At 44.6% G+C, this 20,854-nt stretch overlaps 1 protein-coding gene across 1 annotated transcript; it reads left to right on the top strand.

Annotated features, from left to right (window-relative positions):
* Positions 1-3,586: 3,586 nt before the first annotated feature.
* LOC134944903 (tubulin alpha-1A chain-like) lies at positions 3,587-18,247 on the top strand. The gene is made up of 4 exons (XM_063933839.1): positions 3,587-3,695; positions 5,477-5,699; positions 7,037-7,185; positions 17,126-18,247. Exons 1-4 carry the CDS (start codon positions 3,693-3,695, stop codon positions 18,104-18,106), a joined length of 1,356 nt encoding a protein of 451 aa, XP_063789909.1. The 5' UTR covers positions 3,587-3,692; the 3' UTR covers positions 18,107-18,247.
* Positions 18,248-20,854: the final 2,607 nt, after the last annotated feature.

Here is a 20,854-nt window from a genome sequence, read left to right on the forward strand (position 1 = left end):
GCACAGTACCACTACTCTTGCTTTATATGTTGGATGGAATTCCCAGTTTTATCTACATTTATCTTTATGTATTATCTTTGTGCACAATATCACTTCTCTTGTTCTGTGTGCTGGGTGTAGTGCACAGTGGGGGTCACTCTGACCCGTTCGCTCGCTGCGTTTTAATGCAGCAGAGCGAACGGGTCCCTGCTGCGCCTGCGCCGTAGTGCGCAGGCGCATGCCAGATGGCCGGAGGCCGTTGCAGGGATACGATCGCCTCTGCCTGATTGACAGGCAGAGGCGATCGCTGAGCGGGAGGGGGCGGAACGGCGGCGTTTGGCCGCCATTCCGTGGGTTTGGTCCGGACCAAACGGGGGGCGGGCCGCAGCGGCTGCTTGACGTCACACGCAGCCGCTGCGGGCCGGGGAGCGATGAGTAGCTCCCGACCAGCAAGCTAAAGCTGCACTGGCCGCTAAAGCTGCGCTGGCCGGGAGCCCCTCTTGAAGTGCAAAGGCATCGCCGCTGTGCAATGCCTTTGCACTTCTGCGAGGGGAGGCCGGACTGACATGCGGGGCGGACTAGCCCTGTGCTGGTCGTCCCCCGGCATGTCAGGGAAGAAGATCATAGCTGTGCTAATTTTAGCACAGCTACGATCAACTCGGAATGACCCCCAGTATTCTATGCCATTGTTCTGTAGGTTTGACTAGCACACAGTGGTGGTCATTCCGAGTTGATCGCTCGCTAGCAGTTTTTAGCAGCCGTGCAAACGCTATGCCGCCGCCCACTGCGAGTGTATTTTAGCTTAGCAGAAGTGCGAACGAAAGGATCGCAGAGCGGCTACAAAGTTTTTTGTGCAGTTTCTGAGTAGCTCAAAACCTACTCAGCGCTTACGATCACTTCAGACTATTCAGTTCCTGTTTTGATGTCACAAACGCGCCCTGCGTCTGCCCAGCCACGCCTGTGTTTTTCCTGGCACGCCTGCGTTTTTCCTGGCACGCCTGCGTTTTTACAAACACTCCCTCAAAATGGTCAGTTGACAACACCCAGAAACGCCCACTTCATGCCAATCACTCTGCGGTCAGCAGTGCGACTGAAAAGCTTCGCTAGACCCTGTGTGAAACTACATCGGCTGTTGTAATAGTACGTTGCGCGTGCGCATTGCGCCGCATACGCATGCGCAGAAGTGCCTTTTTTTCCCCTCATCGCTACACAGCGAACGAATGCAGCTAGCGATCAACTCGGAATAACCCCAGTATTCCATCTCTTGTTCTGCCTGCCCGTTGTTTAATTAAAAATATTCTCTGCCATTTTCTGTGCTTATGATTTGTGCATATTTCTAATGCACAGGATCGGTGCTTTTGTTGTGTATGGTGAACGTAATGCATAGTAGGTCTAGTATCTGATTTTGTTCTGTATGTATAGCTAGTACACAGTGCCACTCCTCTTGTTCTGTATGTTGGATGTAATTCTCAGTGTTATCTACATTTATCTTTATGTATGACTAGTACACAGGATCACTTCTCTTTTCTGTACGCCTGATGTAATTTACAGTATTATATGTATAGTTATGTATTTTTAGTGCTCAGTATCACTTCTCTTGTGTATTCTGGATGTAATTCAGAATATTTTCTACCATTGGTCGTTATGTATAACTAGTTATCAGCAGTGGTGAACTGGCCATCTTGCACTTCTGGCAAATGGGTCGGTCTGACTGCCTGAAGGCCCGCCGAGCTGCTCCGTCTCCCGGCGCTCTGCTCGACCGGAATGCTGAGATAGGGGAGTGATGAGAGGCCATGTCCCCATGACTTTTTGCATATCCCCATGATGCATGGCCATGTACATTTTCCCTGTGTGCATGCACACTACAAATGCCAGGACCAATTATTGCCTCCAGTCCATCCCTGATACACAGTATAACATCTCTAGGTCCTGCATCCTCGCACGCAGTGCCCCCAAGCCTCAACCTGACAACCAGGCTGCTGTCAATTGGGGGCATGAGGTGGGCAGAGTTGGCCAGCTTTCCCGGAAATGGAGCATGCCTCCTCCGTTTTCTGTGATTGGTGAGGCCAGAATCTGCATCTTTGGTCGCAAATTTAATGGCTTCTGCAGTATGAACAGCCCAGCCCTCCTACGTAACCTGACGGTTACTCAGATGGCCAATGTATATGCAAGGGGTCCGATGCTGTGTCTTCGGGCGCAGCAGCAGATCACACAAGCATGCAGGAGGCGTCTATTAACACAAGTCCCCCCTGCTGCTTATGCATATTTTTTTACACCAGCTGCGACCATAGATGCAGCTTCTGTGCAAACTGGTTCCATCTCTAAATTAGGCGCAGTATCACTTCTTTTGTTCTTTATTCCAAGTGTAATTCACAGTGGACTCTACTATTGTTCTATATGCATAACTAATGCACAGTATCACTTCTCTTGTCCTGTATGTTGGATGTAATTTAGAGTAGTATCTGCTTTTGTTATCTAGGTTTTATAAATGCACAGCACAGGGGCGTTTTAAGAGAGGAGTGGGCCCATGTGCAGGCTCTGTGTGGGTCCCCTCCTCTCTGGCAGCGAGTAGACTCTGACTTTATGCCACAGTCTACTGAACATGCACAGGTCTCCGGAACATGGAGCCCGTGTGTTGTTCCCGGGAGGACATCTCTATTTCGCATGCGTAAATCACCAGTAAAATGGCCACGGCAGCCATTTTTCCAGTGATTTATGCCTGCAGTGCCAGCCGTCACAGTATAATTATATGGGTGCAGGACGTGCAGAGTGTGGGCACCCCTGGACCCAAAGTCCGGCCCACACAGCATTTATTCAGTGCTGGGAGGTGAGCAGGGGGCTGCCCAGCTGCTCGGGGAGCTTGTGGTGGATTCTTAGTGTCGGTTATAATTCAGAAATGCACAGTGCTACAGCTTATCTGTTATTTTGGGGTTGGGTATGCATTACCGGTGCTGGGGATCCCGGCGGTCAGCATACCGACCGTGGTATCACAGCAGCAGAATGCTGGCAGGTGGGGACGAGCGCAACGAAGCCCCTTACGGGCTTGCTGCACTCGCCACGCTGCGGGGCACGATGGCAAGCTGCGCTCACCACAGCTTCTAGTCCCACTCTATGGGTGTCGTGGACACCCATGAGTGGGAATAGTACCTGCTAGTCATGTCGGCATGCTGACTGTCGGGATTTAGAGGGGGTGGGATGTAGCCCTCCGTATTGTGACTGTCGATCACATAACTACATTCCGTTATTTTGATAATCTGCATTCCTCAGTATTATGCATGTTGCATACTAAATAAATAATACAAAGTATTAAGGTTAAAAATAATTTATGTATAAGGAGTAAAGATGCATAATATTTACTAATGACTTTCTGGATTTTTAACATTTTGTCTTTTATGTTATTCCCTCTTAATTCTTCTTTTCCCTCTGTCACTATTTCCCTCTCTGTTTCCCTCCATACAGTATGTGTGTTTTGACTCTGAAGTAGCACCCGGTTACCGTTGTGATGTGCTCTGTGCAGCAGCCGCTCCCAGCCTGGATTCTGTTACACTGTTTGTGTGTCACCTGCCCTGAGCTCCCTCCCACCTCCTCCTGTGTTACTAAGGATGCTGTTGCTATTGCTTCCTATATAAAGAGGAGAAAATAGGTAAGTGTCTATAACAGCTCTGTATCCCAGCACCTAATTCTTCGGAAACAGGAGATCTACATCCAACAATATGGTGAGTGTACTGTCCTTTATTATATACTGTATCCTGTGTGATTGTACTGTAATGCACCCCTATGCTTTGTGTGATGACAATGTACTATATATTATGTGTGAGACTGTAATGTACTATATACTGTACTTCTTGTGTTACCGTACTGTAATGTACTATATACTCTGAGTGTGACTGTACTGTAACATACTATGGGGGACATTTACTAAGCAGTGTGTACTGTAATGTACTATAAACTCTGAGTGTGACTGTACTGTAACATACTATGGGGGACATTTACTAAGCAGTGTGTACTGTAATGTACTGTATACTCTGAGTGTGACTGTACTGTAACATGCTATGGGGGACATTTACTAAGCAGTGTGTACTGTAATGTACTATATACTCTGAGTGTGACTGTACTGTAACATTAATATCAGTGGTTGCCAAATTTTCTTAAATCACGGCGCCCTAAAAAAAAAATGAATTTAAGTAAATGGTAGCTGTCATTCTTAGGGTCAGGTATGTGGTGGTGTACAGTTGTGCTTCTGATTGTCCACATGTTTTATGATTGGAAGCCACTAGCACTGGTTTTGTCGACATGTATTAAATATACTTTTGCTGAAGAGGGAGAGCGTTAACTCACCTCTTTGGCGCAGTGCACTCTCCCTTTGTCGGCTATAGCTGCTATCCGGGACCGGCGCTGCATGGATTGTGCGCACTGTCATATTAAAAATAAATTTAAAAAAAACATTTTACTGTTATATTGTAGGCACAGTCCCTGAATGTTAACTATCGCCCTGCAATCTCCCATTACTTTAGATGGGAGATCGAGTGTGATATAACAAGTTAATATCGCCCTGTGTGTGTGACATACCTCCCATCTGTCCTGATTCCAGTGGGACAGTCCCGCTATTCGGGCACTGTTCCGCTGTCCGATCTGCAGGTCAAAGTGTCCCGCGGGCGGAGGTGAGGAGGTTGTGAGAGCCTTTGATCACCCGCTGCCAATCGGCCAGTGTGTAGGGCCCTTAACTATTTGATAATATACTATGGGGCGGATGTATTAATCCTGGAGAAGTGATAAAGCAGTGATAAGTGCAAGGTGATAACGCACCAGTCAATCAGCTCCAATATGTAAATTGACAGTTAGGGACTGATTGGCTGTTGCGTTATCACCTTCCACTTATCACTGCTTTATCACTGATTTATCACTTCTCCAGGATTAATACATCTGCCCCAATATACTCTGTGTGATTGTCTGGTCCTATGTACATTTTTTGTATTCTCTCTCCTAACCTATTTTTTCTGTATGTGACTTTGTCAGTATTATTATTATTATTATTATTATTATTTATTACAAGTCATTTATATAGCACACACAAATTCTGCAGCACTTTACAGAGAATATATTTAGCCATTCACATCAGTCCATGCCCCAGAGGAGCTTACAATTTATATTCCCTGCCACATGTACATGCACACACATTCATGATAGGGTTAATTTTGTTGGGATCCAATTACCCTACCAGTTTATTTTTGGATTATGGGAGGAAACAGGAGTACCCAGAGGAAACCCATGCAAGCACGGGGAGAATATACAAACTCCACACAGTTAGGGCCATGGTGGAAATCGAACCCATGACCTCATTGCTGTGATGCTAACCATTACACCGTCCGTGCTGCCCATTACACTGTCCGTGCTGCCCAAGCATGTACTGCCCTGTGTATTATCCACGTGACTGTGTGACAAATCTGCCCCATTTATCCTAAATCTAATTGTATATCTCACTATTTACCCCACACAGAGGGAGTGCATCTCAGTCCACGTTGGCCAGGCCGGAGTGCAGATTGGCAATGCATGCTGGGAACTGTACTGCCTGGAACATGGAATTCAGCCAGATGGACAAATGCCCAGTGACAAAACCATCGGTGGAGGAGACGATTCCTTCAACACCTTCTTCAGTGAGACTGGGGCTGGCAAACATGTTCCACGCGCTGTCTTTGTGGACCTGGAACCCACTGTGATTGGTGAGCAGATCATCTGTTATTGTCTCTGATTACTTGGTATAATAGATATCCGTCTAGGGTTGGTGTGTATCAATGCTAAATGTGGTCAAAACTTTGAAAACTACCAATATCACCATATATTTCAAGCACGGAAAGCAAAACTTTCCATTGCTTGTACCTGGTAGGCTACTCCATCTGCATTGCCAACAGAAGCCTATGGGCTTCTGTACACATAATTTCCTCCCAGTGTTCCCCGCAAGCCACACATGTCCTGGTCGACAGCAGCACATGCTCAGAAGGACTCCTGGGTCATAAAACTGGAAGTCCTCTAACAGTAGCGGATCTTGCCACGAGCAAGCAGGACTTTTGCCCGGGGCGCCGCCATCCGGAGGGCGCTGGAGCTATCCGGAGGGCGCCGCACCGTGGCAAGATCCGCCACTGCTGCCCGCTGTGTCCCCCGTCCGCCTCCGCTGCCGTCCCCGTCCGCCTCCTGTGAAGGGAACTAGACGCTATGCGTCTAGTTTCCCTTCGTGGAGAGTAACTTTGCTGAGCGGTGCGCGATGACGTCATCGCGCACCGCACAGCAAAGGTCCTCTCCACGAAGGGAAATAGACGCATAGCGTCTAGTTTCCCTTCGTGGAGAGGACCTTTTGCTGTGCGGTGCGCGATGACGTCATCGCGCACCGCTCAGCATTCAAGCGGCGCTAGCAATGTACAGGGGGCGTAACTGACCACGTCCCCTGTATTAGGCCACACCCCTTTTCCTGCCCAGGGCGCAGAGCGCCCTTGAACCGGCCCTGTCCTCTAATCACAAAAGGACAGCACTTATCGGAAGAGCAGTTCTTAGCGATTTTAATTGCAGTTGTATATGCATATGGTGTAACTAAACACGCTTTGTATGCAATCAGTCGCGTGATTTATAGCATTCAAAATGAGATGCGTGACACATACTGCCCTAGGGGTCACAAAGAGCAGGGTTCTGGATCTCAGACAGAGGCGTCACTCACCTCATTTGCAGCCGGTGCGGGCACGGACGCGGAATGGGCGTGGCTTCACAGGAGGGGGCGTAGCTAAGCGTGCGATCCTCGGGAGGGGCGTGGCTTCGCGGGGCGGGGCTAAGCGACCCAACCCGCATTTCCGTCACTCCGGTGGTCCGGGCTGCTCCCGGAGATCAGCATGTCTCTGTTGCCTGCTCCTACACGGTGACAGTGCAGCACCTGGCTCCTGTCAATGAGCAGGAGCTGGCACTTTGGTGTCACCCCTCGGCGGGTGACACCTGGGTGCAGGCCTCACCCCCCGCACCCACCTTGTGACGCCAGTGATCTCAGATACTAACCAATATTATTTTGCTCCAAAAGATGAGGTGAGGACAGGAACCTACAGACAACTTTTCCATCCTGAACAACTCATTACTGGCAAAGAAGATGCCGCCAATAACTATGCCCGTGGTCATTACACTATTGGCAAGGAGATCATTGACCTGGTACTGGACAGGATCCGCAAGCTGGTGAGTTCAGTGTTGTTAGAATATTTTAAATGTGTTTGTGGTGGTGGTGTTTGGGGGAAGGGGGGGGAGGCAAATGTTTTGATAATGACCCCCAAAAAGAAATTCTTCTCTCAAAGGTTAATATCTAGAGAGCTGCAGTACCAACGACTACCTCCTGGCAGCAGTGTTCTACATAGCTGCCTTACAGTTATTTGTGGGCTAAACAATGACGGGATTCATATATACAATATTTGTATACAAATTTATACTATATATACATATATATATATATATATATATATATATTTGTAGAGAAAAAAGAGGATTCCCAATTGCGCTCAGGAGTGTCACAAGCAGCACCTCTAGATGAACCTTCTGTTAGCAGCGGTTCAGAAACAACACTAACAACACAGATCAGAGGGCGCTAAAGATTAAACATGATCCTAATCTCAACCGTCCGTATTATAAAAAATACTTTAAAACATTCACTTAAAACTGTATTTACAATATCAATAAAACAAACTAATTTCATAATGATAAAATAACAAGACAATTTTTCAGATATGCACTTCTCAAATGACAGCTGGATTAAGTGTATTCTCTTGTTGTTGTGAATTCAGCATACACCATAATGGTGGATCAGATGAAGAACCCAGCGCGTTTCGTCCCATAGGACTTCTTCAGGGGTACTAGATGAGCACGTGTCTGAGTAATAGAAACTGTAGATAAAATCTTTAGTGGATAAAAAGGTCTTTAGTATTTAGACCTACAATCTAAGTCCGACCAATAGGCTGTGAAATGATAGACAGCACTGAACGTTAGGAAGTGGCGCACAATCTCCAACATAAATTTAATAGAGATGGAGCGCAGATACAAGTACTCCTCAATATTCACTGGACTTTGTGAGGAGCACTTGCACCTCTGCGCTCCATCTCTATTAAATGTATGTATAATAAATATATATATATATTGTAACACTGTAGGGGTGCAAGGCACCTTTTCCTGGGGAATATGGCGGCACGCAGCAGCTGAGGAACAACACAAGTCCAGTTTCTGGTACAACTGACCCCGGCCAGTTTTATTGAAACAGAAAATAAAACAAACCCCAAAATAAAAATACCTTGCCTGTCCGGCACTAACTAAACATAAGATATTCCTAACTGTCACTAAACAAAACACAGAGTTCTTCAGTACATACTGTATAGCTCACTTGCATCAGAAAGCGTGTCTCTCACACACAGATCCTGCAGCCTTCCCAGGCAGTCTGCCCCTACTAATCAGGTTAGCAGCACTATAACACACTTACACAGCTGAAACCCTGATTAGCCCTCTGTGAGGCCAAAGACCCGAACTGGGCCCAATGTCTAGAACTCGCCTTATCTCTCTCTCAGAGCCTTTACCCAGCTTTTACAGCAAACTGAAAAGGTTCAGACAAAACAAAAAGCATTTTTCCTAGAAGTTAACATTTTCTAAAACATGTAAGACAAGAACCTGGGACAAATATACCTGCCCTCAAACACTATCCCAGTGTTCTTGTCACATATCCCCCTCCCCTGTTTCGACCTAGGGGCCGGAACACTTGTAGCCCCCAAACAGAAGATGCGAGACAATGCATCTGCGTTGGCCAATTGTGTTCCCGGTCTATGTTCGACAGTAAACTTAAAGTCCTGCAACGCTAGAAACCATCTAGTTACACGAGCATTCTTGCCTCTATTTACATACATCCATTTTAAAGGGGCATGGTCTGTCACTAGTCTGAATTGTCTACCCAAGAGGTAATATCTCAAGGTATCTAGTGCCCACTTAATGGCCAAAGCCTCCTTTTCCACAATGGCATACCTTTTTTTCATGCTCATTGAGTTTCCTACTCAAATAAATGATAGGGTGTTCGTCCCCATCTCTGGTTTGGGACAGCACAGCCCCTATCCCTACCTCTGAGGCATCTGTCTGTACCACAAATTCTTTTGAAAAATCTGGCGTTATCAATACCGGTTGTGAACATAAAGCCACTTTTAACGCTTGGAACGCTTTTTCTGCATCAGGGTTCCATTTCACCATATTTGACTGCTTCCCTTTGGTAAGGTCTGACAACGGCACCGCTGTGGTCGCAAAATTGGGAATAAACCGTCTATAGTACCCAGTAATTCCCAAAAAAACCCTTACCTGTTTTTTATTCACTGGACGAGGCCAGTTTTGAATAGCATCAACTTTATTCAATTGGGGCCTAATCAGACCTCTGCCTATGGTGAAGCCCAAGTATTTGACCTCCTCCATTGCGAGGCAGCACTTCTTTGGGTTAGCAGTTAACCCTGCCTCTCTGATTGAGTCCAGTACTGCTTGTACTTTAACCAAATGGGACCCCCAGTCTGTACTGTGAATTACCACATCATCCAAATAGGCAGCTGCATATTTTCTATGGGGCCTCAAAATTGTATCCATCGCCCGTTGAAAGGTTGCTGGAGCCCCATGCAACCCAAAGGGTAACATCTTATACTGGTACAGCCCCTCCGGAACCGAAAAGGCTGTTTTTTCTTTGGCGCTATCAGATAAAGGTATTTGCCAGTAACCTTTGGTCAGGTCCAATGTGGTGAGAAACCTGGCTGTTCCCAGCCTTTCTACAAGCTCATCTACACGGGGCATGGGGTATGCGTCAAACTTGGACACCTCATTTAACTTACGAAAGTCATTACAGAAGCGTATGCTACCGTCGGGCTTCGGGATGAGCACTATGGGACTGGACCACTCACTGTTAGACTCCTCTATGACTCCAAGTTCTAACATGGTTTTAACTTCTTTAGAAATAGCTTCTCGCTGAGCTTCAGGAATCCTATATGGCTTTAAATGAACCCTGACCCCTGGTTCTGTGACAATGTCATGTTTTATTATGGTCGTTCGGCCAGGCAGCTCTGAAAATACCTCCCTATTTTGGATGAGAAATTCTTTAACCTGATGGTTCTGATCAGCTGATAATGTCTCTGACACCTTCACTGCGGGAAGCAACCGGGGTGAAGACACCGAAGGGCAAGGCTCCGCTGACAGAGACAACCTATCTTTCCAGGGTTTGATTAAGTTAACATGGTAGATCTGTTCGGGTTTTCTCTTTCCCGGCTGGTATACTTTGTAATTAACCTCATTCACTTTTTCCCTAATCTCAAATGGACCCTGCCATTTAGCTAGGAATTTGCTTTCCACAGTGGGTACCAAAACAAGAACTCTATCTCCAGGAGCAAATTCCCGTATCTTGGCACTCCGGTTGTATACCCTCTGTTGAGCACTTTGGGCCTGTTCCATGTGCTCTCTGACAATAGGTACCACAGCTGCAATCCTATCCTGCATTTGTGATACATGTTCAATAACGCTTCTATAAGGAGTGGGCTGTCCTTCCCACGTCTCTTTGGCAATGTCCAACAGCCCTCTGGGGTGTCTACCATACAACAAATCAAATGGAGAAAACCCCGTAGAGGACTGAGGAACTTCTCTGACGGCCATTAACAAGTAGGGCAACAAACAATCCCAATTTTTCCCATCTTTATCAACCACCTTTTTTAACATACTTTTTAATGTTTTATTAAACCTTTCCACCAACCCATCAGTTTGGGGATGGTAAATGGACGTCCTGAGGTGAGTGACCTTAAATAATTTGCACAATTCTTTCATGACCTTTGACATAAATGGAGTACCTTGGTCAGTCAAAATTTCTTTTGGTATTCCCACTCTACTAAAAACCTGCACCAGCTCCCTAGCTATCGCCTTGGTTGTGATAGTGCGTAAAGGGACAGCCTCAGGATATCGAGTGGCATAGTCCATTATTACCAGGATATACTGATGGCCCCGAGCGGACTTTAACAAGGGCCCCACGAGATCCATGGCTATTCTGTCAAACGGGACCTCTATAATAGGCATGGGAACTAGTGGGCTCCTGAAATGGGGTCTAGGGGCATGATACTGGCATTCAGGACAGGAAGAACAATATTCAGACACTTCTTTATAAACCCCTGGCCAAAAGAACCTTTGTAAAACTCTTTCAGTGGTTTTTTCTGCCCCTAAATGTCCTGCTGTAACGTGACTATGAGCTAAATCTAGCACCGTTCTCCGATAAGGCTGGGGTACTACCAGCTGTTCTACCACATCCTCACCCTTTTTGACAATGTGGTACAAAAGCTCATTACAGATGGCCATGTGGGGATACGTAACCCTGTCACCTGGTACCACAGGCTCCCCATTAACAATCTTAACATTCTCTCTAGCCTTTATCAAGGTAGGATCCTTTAACTGTTCAGATGCAAACAGATCCTTTTTTACTTCCAGGTCAGGCACGCTTTCGTTTCTAACCACTATGTCTCTGTTCCCAGCAAGAGGGTCCTCACTGGACTCCCCATCTGTCACTTCCCCAGCCAAACTGGCAAAAGGCAAAGGGTCAGAAAGTTCCGAAGACACACCTACATCCATACAATCACCGGTATTACCAACTGGCTCTTCACTTCTCACATCTGCTGATAAACGTGATTCCCACAGTTTCCAGAAATGAGGAAAATCCCTCCCTATTATGGCGTTATGCACCAAGGTGGGGACCAGTCCTACTTTAACCATTGCTGACCCACAACAAGTTTCTATATTCACTTCAGCAGTGACATAATACTGGGTATCCCCATGTATGCAAGTTACCCCAATAGGTATTTGCTGGACCTTTAAGGGGTTCACTAACCCAGTTTTCACGAGGGTAACTAAACTTCCTGAATCTAGCAAGGCCTCTACCCAGTTACCCTCTAAGAACACATCACACATTTGTTTTTCCAGCTCAGGTGAAGGTACCACAGTACAGGCTAACCTAGCAAAGAAAGACATTCTGCGACATTCAAAGGCAGCATCACATTGCATGGGTTCTTGCATGACTGGGCAATTGGCAACAACATGACCTGGCATACCACATCTAAAACATTTAACCACACGATTATCAACCCGTTTGGGCAACATAGACCGTTCTAGCCCCATTGGCCTGTCTCCAGGGCCAGTGTTTACAGTCTCTCCAGCCTTGCGTTCTCTTAACCGCCCAGCAACGTTTTCCCACGGAACAGTCTTACCAGTCTTTACTGAAGGGCGCTGTCGAGGATCTATGGGTTGCTGGGTGGTCATCAGTAGTTCCTCTGCTGCCAAATACCGCTCTACCATGTCCACTAATTGGTCAGCAGTACCCGGGTTTCCATGGCTCACCCACTTGCGCAGGACCATGGGCAAAGATCTCAAGTAGCGGTCCATGACGACTCTTTCAACCATCTGGGGACCAGTTAATGTCTCTGGCTGTAGCCATTTTTTTGTTAGCTGAATAAGGTCGTGCATCTGAGAGCGCGGAGGCTTCTCCATGGCGTACACCCAACGGTGCACCCGTTGTGCTCGTACTGACAGCGTGACTCCCAGGCGGGTCAGGATCTCAGTCTTTAGTTTATCATAGTCCCGAGCCTCAGCAGGGCTTAAATCAAAGTACGCTTTTTGGGGCTCACCTGACAAAAAAGGTGCCAGCAGACTGGCCCATTGTGCTTTTGGCCAGTTCTCACGCTCTGCAGTCCTTTCAAACGTGGTCAAGTAGGCCTCCACATCATCAGCCTCTGTCATTTTCTGCAGGAAGTGACTGGCCCGTATAGAACTAGAGCTGGTCGGAGCACTGACGGCCACATCTCCAATCCGGGCTGCAAGGCTCTGCACCACTTCTGTTAAGGCCTCTCTATCCTGACGCTGTTGCCTGTAAAGTTCGTCAATAGCCACCTGCTGCTGTCTCCTATTTTCCTCCATTGCCACCTGCTGTTGTCTCCTATTTTCCTCCATTGCCACCTGCTGCTGTCGGTTGGCCTCCTGCTGAGCCGCTGTAGCTTGCAGCAAGGCTTTAAGCAGATCCTCCATGTCGACAGATTTTTCAGGCAGCTTTGTAGCTGCTTTCACCCAGGACATATATCAAACCCTCAGGGGTGAGTCTCAGTAACTTCACACTGGGCTGTATCTGCATAAACCACCGTTTTCTGCAGGCCTCACAAAGCTGCTGCTTTCACTTATGCGCAGAACGGGGTTGCTCGCATTCTCCACCAAGTTGTAACACTGTAGGGGTGCAAGGCACCTTTTCCTGGGGAATATGGCGGCACGCAGCAGCTGAGGAACAACACAAGTCCAGTTTCTGGTACAACTGACCCCGGCCAGTTTTATTGAAACAGAAAATAAAACAAACCCCAAAATAAAAATACCTTGCCTGTCCGGCACTAACTAAACATAAGATATTCCTAACTGTCACTAAACAAAACACAGAGTTCTTCAGTACATACTGTATAGCTCACTTGCATCAGAAAGCGTGTCTCTCACACACAGATCCTGCAGCCTTCCCAGGCAGTCTGCCCCTACTAATCAGGTTAGCAGCACTATAACACACTTACACAGCTGAAACCCTGATTAGCCCTCTGTGAGGCCAAAGACCCGAACTGGGCCCAATGTCTAGAACTCGCCTTATCTCTCTCTCAGAGCCTTTACCCAGCTTTTACAGCAAACTGAAAAGGTTCAGACAAAACAAAAAGCATTTTTCCTAGAAGTTAACATTTTCTAAAACATGTAAGACAAGAACCTGGGACAAATATACCTGCCCTCAAACACTATCCCAGTGTTCTTGTCACAATATATATATATATATTATATATAATTGTAAATCTTGTGCTTCCTGTATAATGTTTCTCACAATACCTTTAACACTTGTAACACTATACCTTTAACAATACATTTAACACTTTATTGAAATTTTCAGATTTTTTTTAACTGTCATTTTTCACAACCACCTATATTACAGATTTTTTGTATGCGCTACCCACACAAATTATACCTTTGATTTTAGTTTTCAGAAAACTTTGTAATTTCAGAAAATACCACTAGTCTTTTTTACATCAAATAAAATATAGATAAAGTGGGCAAAAAATGTATCAAACAGATAATAGAAAACAATATTAGGTGCGCAATCAACAGCAGCCGGTTTAGGGAGGCTCAAATTCCCTTAAAGGTACAGTATATACAACAAAGAAGAAATGAGCCAGCACTGGCTGTTTATGAAAGAATAGAACGGCTTGTCTCTAGTTTAAAAAGATAACAAATTTATTAAAATTAGACACAGTAATTCTATAGATTCAGAATTCATACAAAATATACATAATCGATAAAAAGCCACAAATATCTATGCTTAGTAAATCTAATTGCCATAGGTCTCCATTGTAACGAAACTGGTTAGGACTGATTCATATATTTGACAATCCTATCATTGGGAACAATAGCAATACTGCAAGTTTAACTTTTCAATGTCACTATAAATCGGTTTGGTGTTTATTACCGGCAGGACAGAAGCAGATTTGCAGTCACCTTATTCCTCGGCTTGGAATGAATCCTCCAGCTTCCTCAGGAGCAGCTGGTTTTCTCTCAAAATACAGTTCATATGCTCCTGAGGAAGATGGACACATTACACCAGCGAAACGCATTGAGCTTATTCACTACTGTGTTCTGCCATTTGGATCTCCTTTTCACCACTGGTGATATTTGGACTCGATTCCTGCCATTCAGGGACCCATACAGCATTCTTTGGCCGAATGGAACCCCGCTAACTAGAGGATTCATTTCAAGCCGAGGAATAAGGAGACTGCAAATCTGCTTCTGTTCTGCCGGTAATAAACACCATACCGATTTATTGGGACATTGAAATGTTAAACTTCCAGTGTTGCTATCGTTCCCAACAACAGGATTGTCAAATGTATGAATTCGTCCTAGCCAGTTTCGTTACAATGGAGACCTATGGCAATTAGATTTACTAAGCACAGATATTTGTGGCTTTTTATCGATTATGCATATTTTGTATGAATTCTGAATCTATAGAATTACTGTGTCTAATTTTAATAAATTTGTTATCTTTTTAAACTAGATACAAGACATTCTATTCTTTCATAACAGCCTGCGCTGGTTCATTTCTTCTTTGTTGGGCAAAAAATGTAGTTTATTATAGAAACTTCAATAAAATGAACCTAAAGCAAATGTGTTTTTTCCTTTTTGTATAAACACCAGGAGGGGATGTAATAGCCTGTGAGAAGCAAGAAATGCGAGACCTTCTGTCAGTTCTCCCTTTTTTTTTAAGCCACAATCATTTACATGGCAAAACCACTTCCTGCTTCTCACAGGCTTTTACATTCCCCCCACAAATTAATACTTTGTGGTTCTTTTTTTTTTTTTTACATTAATCTACCTTTTCCAAAATAGTAAACAGCAGGCTTCTACATGTAGATTTTAACACCCCAAAAAAATCTGCACTCGAAAATAATATATTATTTTATGTTATTTTTATTTCTTGCAAATGTAAGCTCTTACAAAGGGGGTCATTCCGAGTTGATCGCTCGTTGCTGATTTTGGCAACGGAGCGAATAAGGCAAAAATGCGCATGGTACGCAGTGCGCATGCGCTAAGTATTTTAGCACAAAACTTAGTAGATTTACTCTCGTCCGAACGAAGAATTTTCATCGTTAAAGTGATCGGAGTGTGATTGATAGGAAGTGGGTGTTTCTGGGCGGAAACTGTCCGTTTTCAGGGAGTGTACGGAAATACGCAGGCGTGTCAGGGAAAAACACGGGAGTGGCTGGCCGAACGCATGGCGTGTTTGTGACGTCAAACCAGGAACGAAACGGGCTGAGCTAATCGCAGTGTAGGAGTAAGTCTCGAGCTACTCAGAAACTGCTAAGAATTTTCTATTCGCAATTCTGCTAATCTTTCGTTCGCAATTCTGCTAAACTAAGATACACTCCCACAGGGCGGCGGCCTAGTGTGTGCAATGCTGCTAAAATCTGCTAGCGAGCGAACAACTCGGAATGACCCCCAATGTGTAGGAATAATATGGTATCCCATCCATCTGTTTAAAATGTAATTTTTCAGTTATTGTATGGTGACCACTAAGGGGGTACATTGGTTGAAAGATATACCAGGGTATACAGCTTCTAGGTCTCGAATTCAAAAACAAACTAAAAATATAGCTACTATAAGAATAATACATTCTATGAGTTTGGAATAGTACAAATACAGGTATAAAAGTGGGATGCGGTCAAGATGCCGGCTGTCGGGATCCTGGCAGTTGAAATACCGACGCCGGAATCCCAACACCCTTTGGAATCCCGACACCGGAACTCTGAAAGGGGAAGAAGACCAATGCCGGAATTCCGACAGCCGTCATCTCGACCGTAAGCATATCCGGCGTGTTAGGTTTAGGGACAGGAACGGGGGGTTAGGTTTAGATGCCAGACAGGGGGGTGTTAGGATGCAGGGGTGGGGTAGGTTAGGTGGAGGCTGTGGGGAGGGGGGGTTAGGCACCCGGAGCAGGAGGGGGGTGTTTAGGGTCAGGCTGCCGGGGAGGCAGGGTTAGGTTTAGGCATTGGGGATGCAGGGTTAGGTTTCGGCACCTGCGGGGGCACTAAGGGGGGTGGATAGGGTTAGTCTGCGGGAACAAAGGGTTACGGGGTAGGGGAGAGGGGGAAATAGCCTCTACTCAGCCCTGTCGAGATTTCATTCATCGTGATCCCGGCGTCATTATTATGAACGCCGGGATCCCGTGCGCCGGCTTTACATACTGATTCCATGAAAGTGTCTTATGTAGGTAGTTATTGTATCATTTATCTGGTAAAATACTTTGAAGAAAATCACACATTTCATAATTCAAAAAAATTACTTTAAAAGAAAAGCATGGCTTATTTATACCAGTGTTTTAATCAAAGAAGAAATCATGACTTGAAACACCAATAATAACAAGATAAAAAAAAATGTTTCTGAAAGAAAAGGGCGGCAAGCTAAGCTGCAGGGTAAAGCAAAACACAAATTTTGTGATTTCTGTGCCTTGTAATTTGTAACTTGCAATGTTTTCCTTTGTCTTTAATACATCCAACCAATCTCTTCTTGTTTATCTACATATCAGGCTGATCAGTGCACAGGTCTCCAGGGCTTCCTCATCTTCCACAGTTTTGGTGGTGGCACTGGTTCAGGCTTCACTTCCCTCTTGATGGAACGACTCTCTGTTGACTATGGCAAGAAGTCCAAGCTTGAGTTCGCCATCTATCCAGCTCCTCAGATTTCCACAGCTGTGGTTGAACCATACAATGCCATCCTCACTACCCACACCACTCTGGAGCACTCAGATTGTGCCTTCATGGTGGACAATGAAGCCATTTATGACATCTGCCGAAGAAACCTGGATATTGAACGCCCAACCTACACTAATCTAAACCGTCTGATTGGTCAGATTGTGTCTTCCATCACAGCCTCCCTCAGGTTTGATGGAGCTCTGAATGTAGACTTGACAGAATTTCAGACCAACCTGGTGCCCTATCCCCGTATCCACTTCCCCCTGGCCACCTATGCCCCTGTTATCTCTGCAGAGAAGGCTTACCATGAGCAGCTCTCTGTGTCTGAGATCACCAATGCTTGTTTTGAGCCAGCTAACCAGATGGTGAAATGTGACCCCAGGCATGGTAAATACATGGCTTGCTGCCTGCTGTACCGTGGTGATGTGGTGCCTAAGGATGTCAATGCTGCTATTGCCACTATTAAGACCAAGCGTACCATCCAGTTTGTGGACTGGTGCCCTACAGGGTTTAAGGTTGGTATCAATTACCAACCACCAACTGTGGTTCCTGGTGGAGACCTGGCCAAAGTGCAGCGTGCTGTATGCATGTTGAGTAACACCACAGCCATTGCTGAGGCCTGGGCTCGCCTGGACCACAAGTTTGACCTGATGTATGCCAAGCGCGCCTTTGTGCACTGGTATGTGGGGGAGGGTATGGAGGAGGGAGAGTTCTCTGAAGCTCGGGAGGACATGGCCGCTCTGGAGAAAGATTATGAAGAGGTTGGCACTGACAGCGTGGAAGGGGAGGGAGAAGAAGAAGGAGAAGAGTATTAAGTCATTGCATCATGGGAATGAGTTCAAATAATAGGATTTTAATTACCTACCGGTAAATCCTTTTCTCGTAGTCCACTTATGGATGCTAGAGAAACACTAATGTTTTCAGATACATGTTTTAAATAAATATTTTTTCTACAATTTGTCAATTTGATTCTTTTTACATATATTACAGAATGTCTTTATTTTAAAACACAACCAAAAAAAAGCAGAATTTGAAAATATTTCCTTAGATTTATGAGAACTGGAATTATAATTTTGTTACTACCGAATTATCTAATAATTCTGGGTTATGTAATCAGTTAAGTTTAACACAGAGGAACTGAACCAAGGCTTTTTCTTTACTGATTAAAAAGTTAGAGGTATAATAATGAAAAATAAATAAAATAATAATAATAATAATAATAATAACAACAATAATTAAAAAAAAAACTTGTCTTGCTAAGGTTTTCACAGAACTAGACACTGCTTAGTGCCAGTAGCATTTTGTGATATAAAGCCTACCTAATATTTATTATCTATACACCTGATTTTCTCTCAAAATACAGTTCAGAATCTAACTGGCATAGTGTCTAATTTTATTATGTGCATATAAATACCAATTAAGGGTATACATATAATTATTTTTTTAATACTCGGTGAGAGTTGAGCTATAACATGAAATTGTTCTTTACTTATTAAGACATTTTTAATAAAGGATCCGTCTGATCATGCAACATTCTACTTTGGTTCATATTTCCACAATACCCTCCAATGTCACATTGCTTTATTTCATATATCTATATGAAGGATATATGTCATGCATTTGGAGGATAAAAAAAATGAAGGATATATGTCATGCATTTGGAGGATAAAAAATTGCGGGTTTTACCTGCTTGATGATTTCAATGTCTTTCTCCCCTCCAACCTGGCACAGCTGAAGGCATGTAAATAATCAAAGCAGAGCAGCTACCAGGGGCTTATTTTTAAAGGAAAGGTGGGAGCCTGTCAATCTGGGAGGGGGAGGAGTAATCTAGGGTACATAAGGTCTGTATGGGCCATTTGTCTGTATGACCGATGCAAGAATAGCTGGCTGGTGGCTAGAGAGAAGGTCTTTGTTAGTGAAATGGCTGTGAACATCTTACTGTGAAATGGGTACTGGTCTTTGGTCAGCTTGACAAAACAGAACCGTTGTTAAGAAGCCAGAGTCAGTATATGCTTCCGCTATACATCTTTGTCACAATATTAATAATTAAGAAACTTATATACATAAAAAAAATATATGAAGAGGCTCCATTTAAATGTATCACAGAAAGCAATGGAAAAGCGGTGCACAATACTGGAAAGTAGACTGCATGCCTGGCTCTAGTATGAGATGGTTGGGCCCTACGTGTTGTGTGCCATGTGAGGATTGTATGCACATAGTAGCTGGTACCTAGGGAGGCGTAGTTGCGTGCCTATAAGGTTGGGAGGAGCATGCCCCCATGTGGTCAAATATGCATCTGGGTGTAGTTGTATGCCTGTAAGGTTTGAATGGGCATGAAACACATGGTTTCAGAATTTGTGAGAGCCTTGCCCACTGTTTCAGTGCTTGCCCTGTAATCTCTTGTATTTGTGTTTTCAAATAAATTTTTGAACAATTTTGCCCAGTATACATTTCCTGTTATATATTGGTTGGCACACGATAGTGGGGTGCCAGCTAGTTGACCTTTCCACATTACTAATAGAGTTATTTGTAACAAGTGCATCATCTCCCTTTTAAATATTTTCCTAGGTTTTCTTACAGAAAGCCATTAATTCCAAAGGGGTATGTGACCAGGCCATGGAGGGGGTCACCCTCCAGTCTTCCCTGCCCCAAACTCCACAGCACTGCTGAGCATCCCACAGCTCACTTGGGATACTTTCTTCATATTACTCTGCACTACCTGGCAAAGCTAAGGTAAACATACCGTACCTTAAAGTTATAAATAAAAACATATAAACAGTTATACAATAGAAATAATATATTATATATCCAATGAAAAAGTGCCAGGGAGAGAAATATCACATCCCAAGTGGAGGCAATTCACCCACATCCCCCCATGTGGATGACCTCCCATGGTAGCTGCTATAACAGCACCTGACCCAGTTCCTAGTGGTAACTCGTCTCATAAACAAGCACACGGGCAACTCAATCTAGTGGTGTAGGGGTGTAAAGGGGAAAGTAAGCAAATTACTAAACACTTTGGCACAGTCCTGGTCAAACTCTTGCAAATTACCAATTACTTTGGCACAGTCCTGGTCAAACTCTTTAAAGCCAATTCTGCTGTCCTCTTCGTCTTCCGCCCTGAATATCATAACCAAATGACAGTACTATTTAAATCAGCCATCATTTTTCCTTGTCAAACATTCTTCAGTGTCTCGTACATCCAGGTTTTATCACATCAGCATCTTCCTTATAAAGGATAAGACTTCTTCCACATCCTATCTCCCCATATTTCCATAACTATAATAACAGTAAAAGTACAGTAAAATATTCTAAAAACTCTGAAATTGCCATCTATAATGGTGCAACAATGACTTCATCGCTTCTATGTAATACAGAAGTGTCACTAACTACAGTATGCAGCCGTTACTGGGTCTGATTCTGAGGTGGGAGCAAGTAACTTTACAATTGGCACAAACCATATTGCAATGCAAGGAAGGAAAATATATTTGTAAACTGCAGGGTAAATACTGGCTGCTTTTGCATGTTGCCCACAAGTGCTGGAAAACTTGATTTTTACATTG

Source organism: Pseudophryne corroboree, chromosome 7 (genome assembly GCF_028390025.1).
Source record: "Pseudophryne corroboree isolate aPseCor3 chromosome 7, aPseCor3.hap2, whole genome shotgun sequence".
NCBI lineage: Eukaryota > Metazoa > Chordata > Amphibia > Anura > Myobatrachidae > Pseudophryne > Pseudophryne corroboree.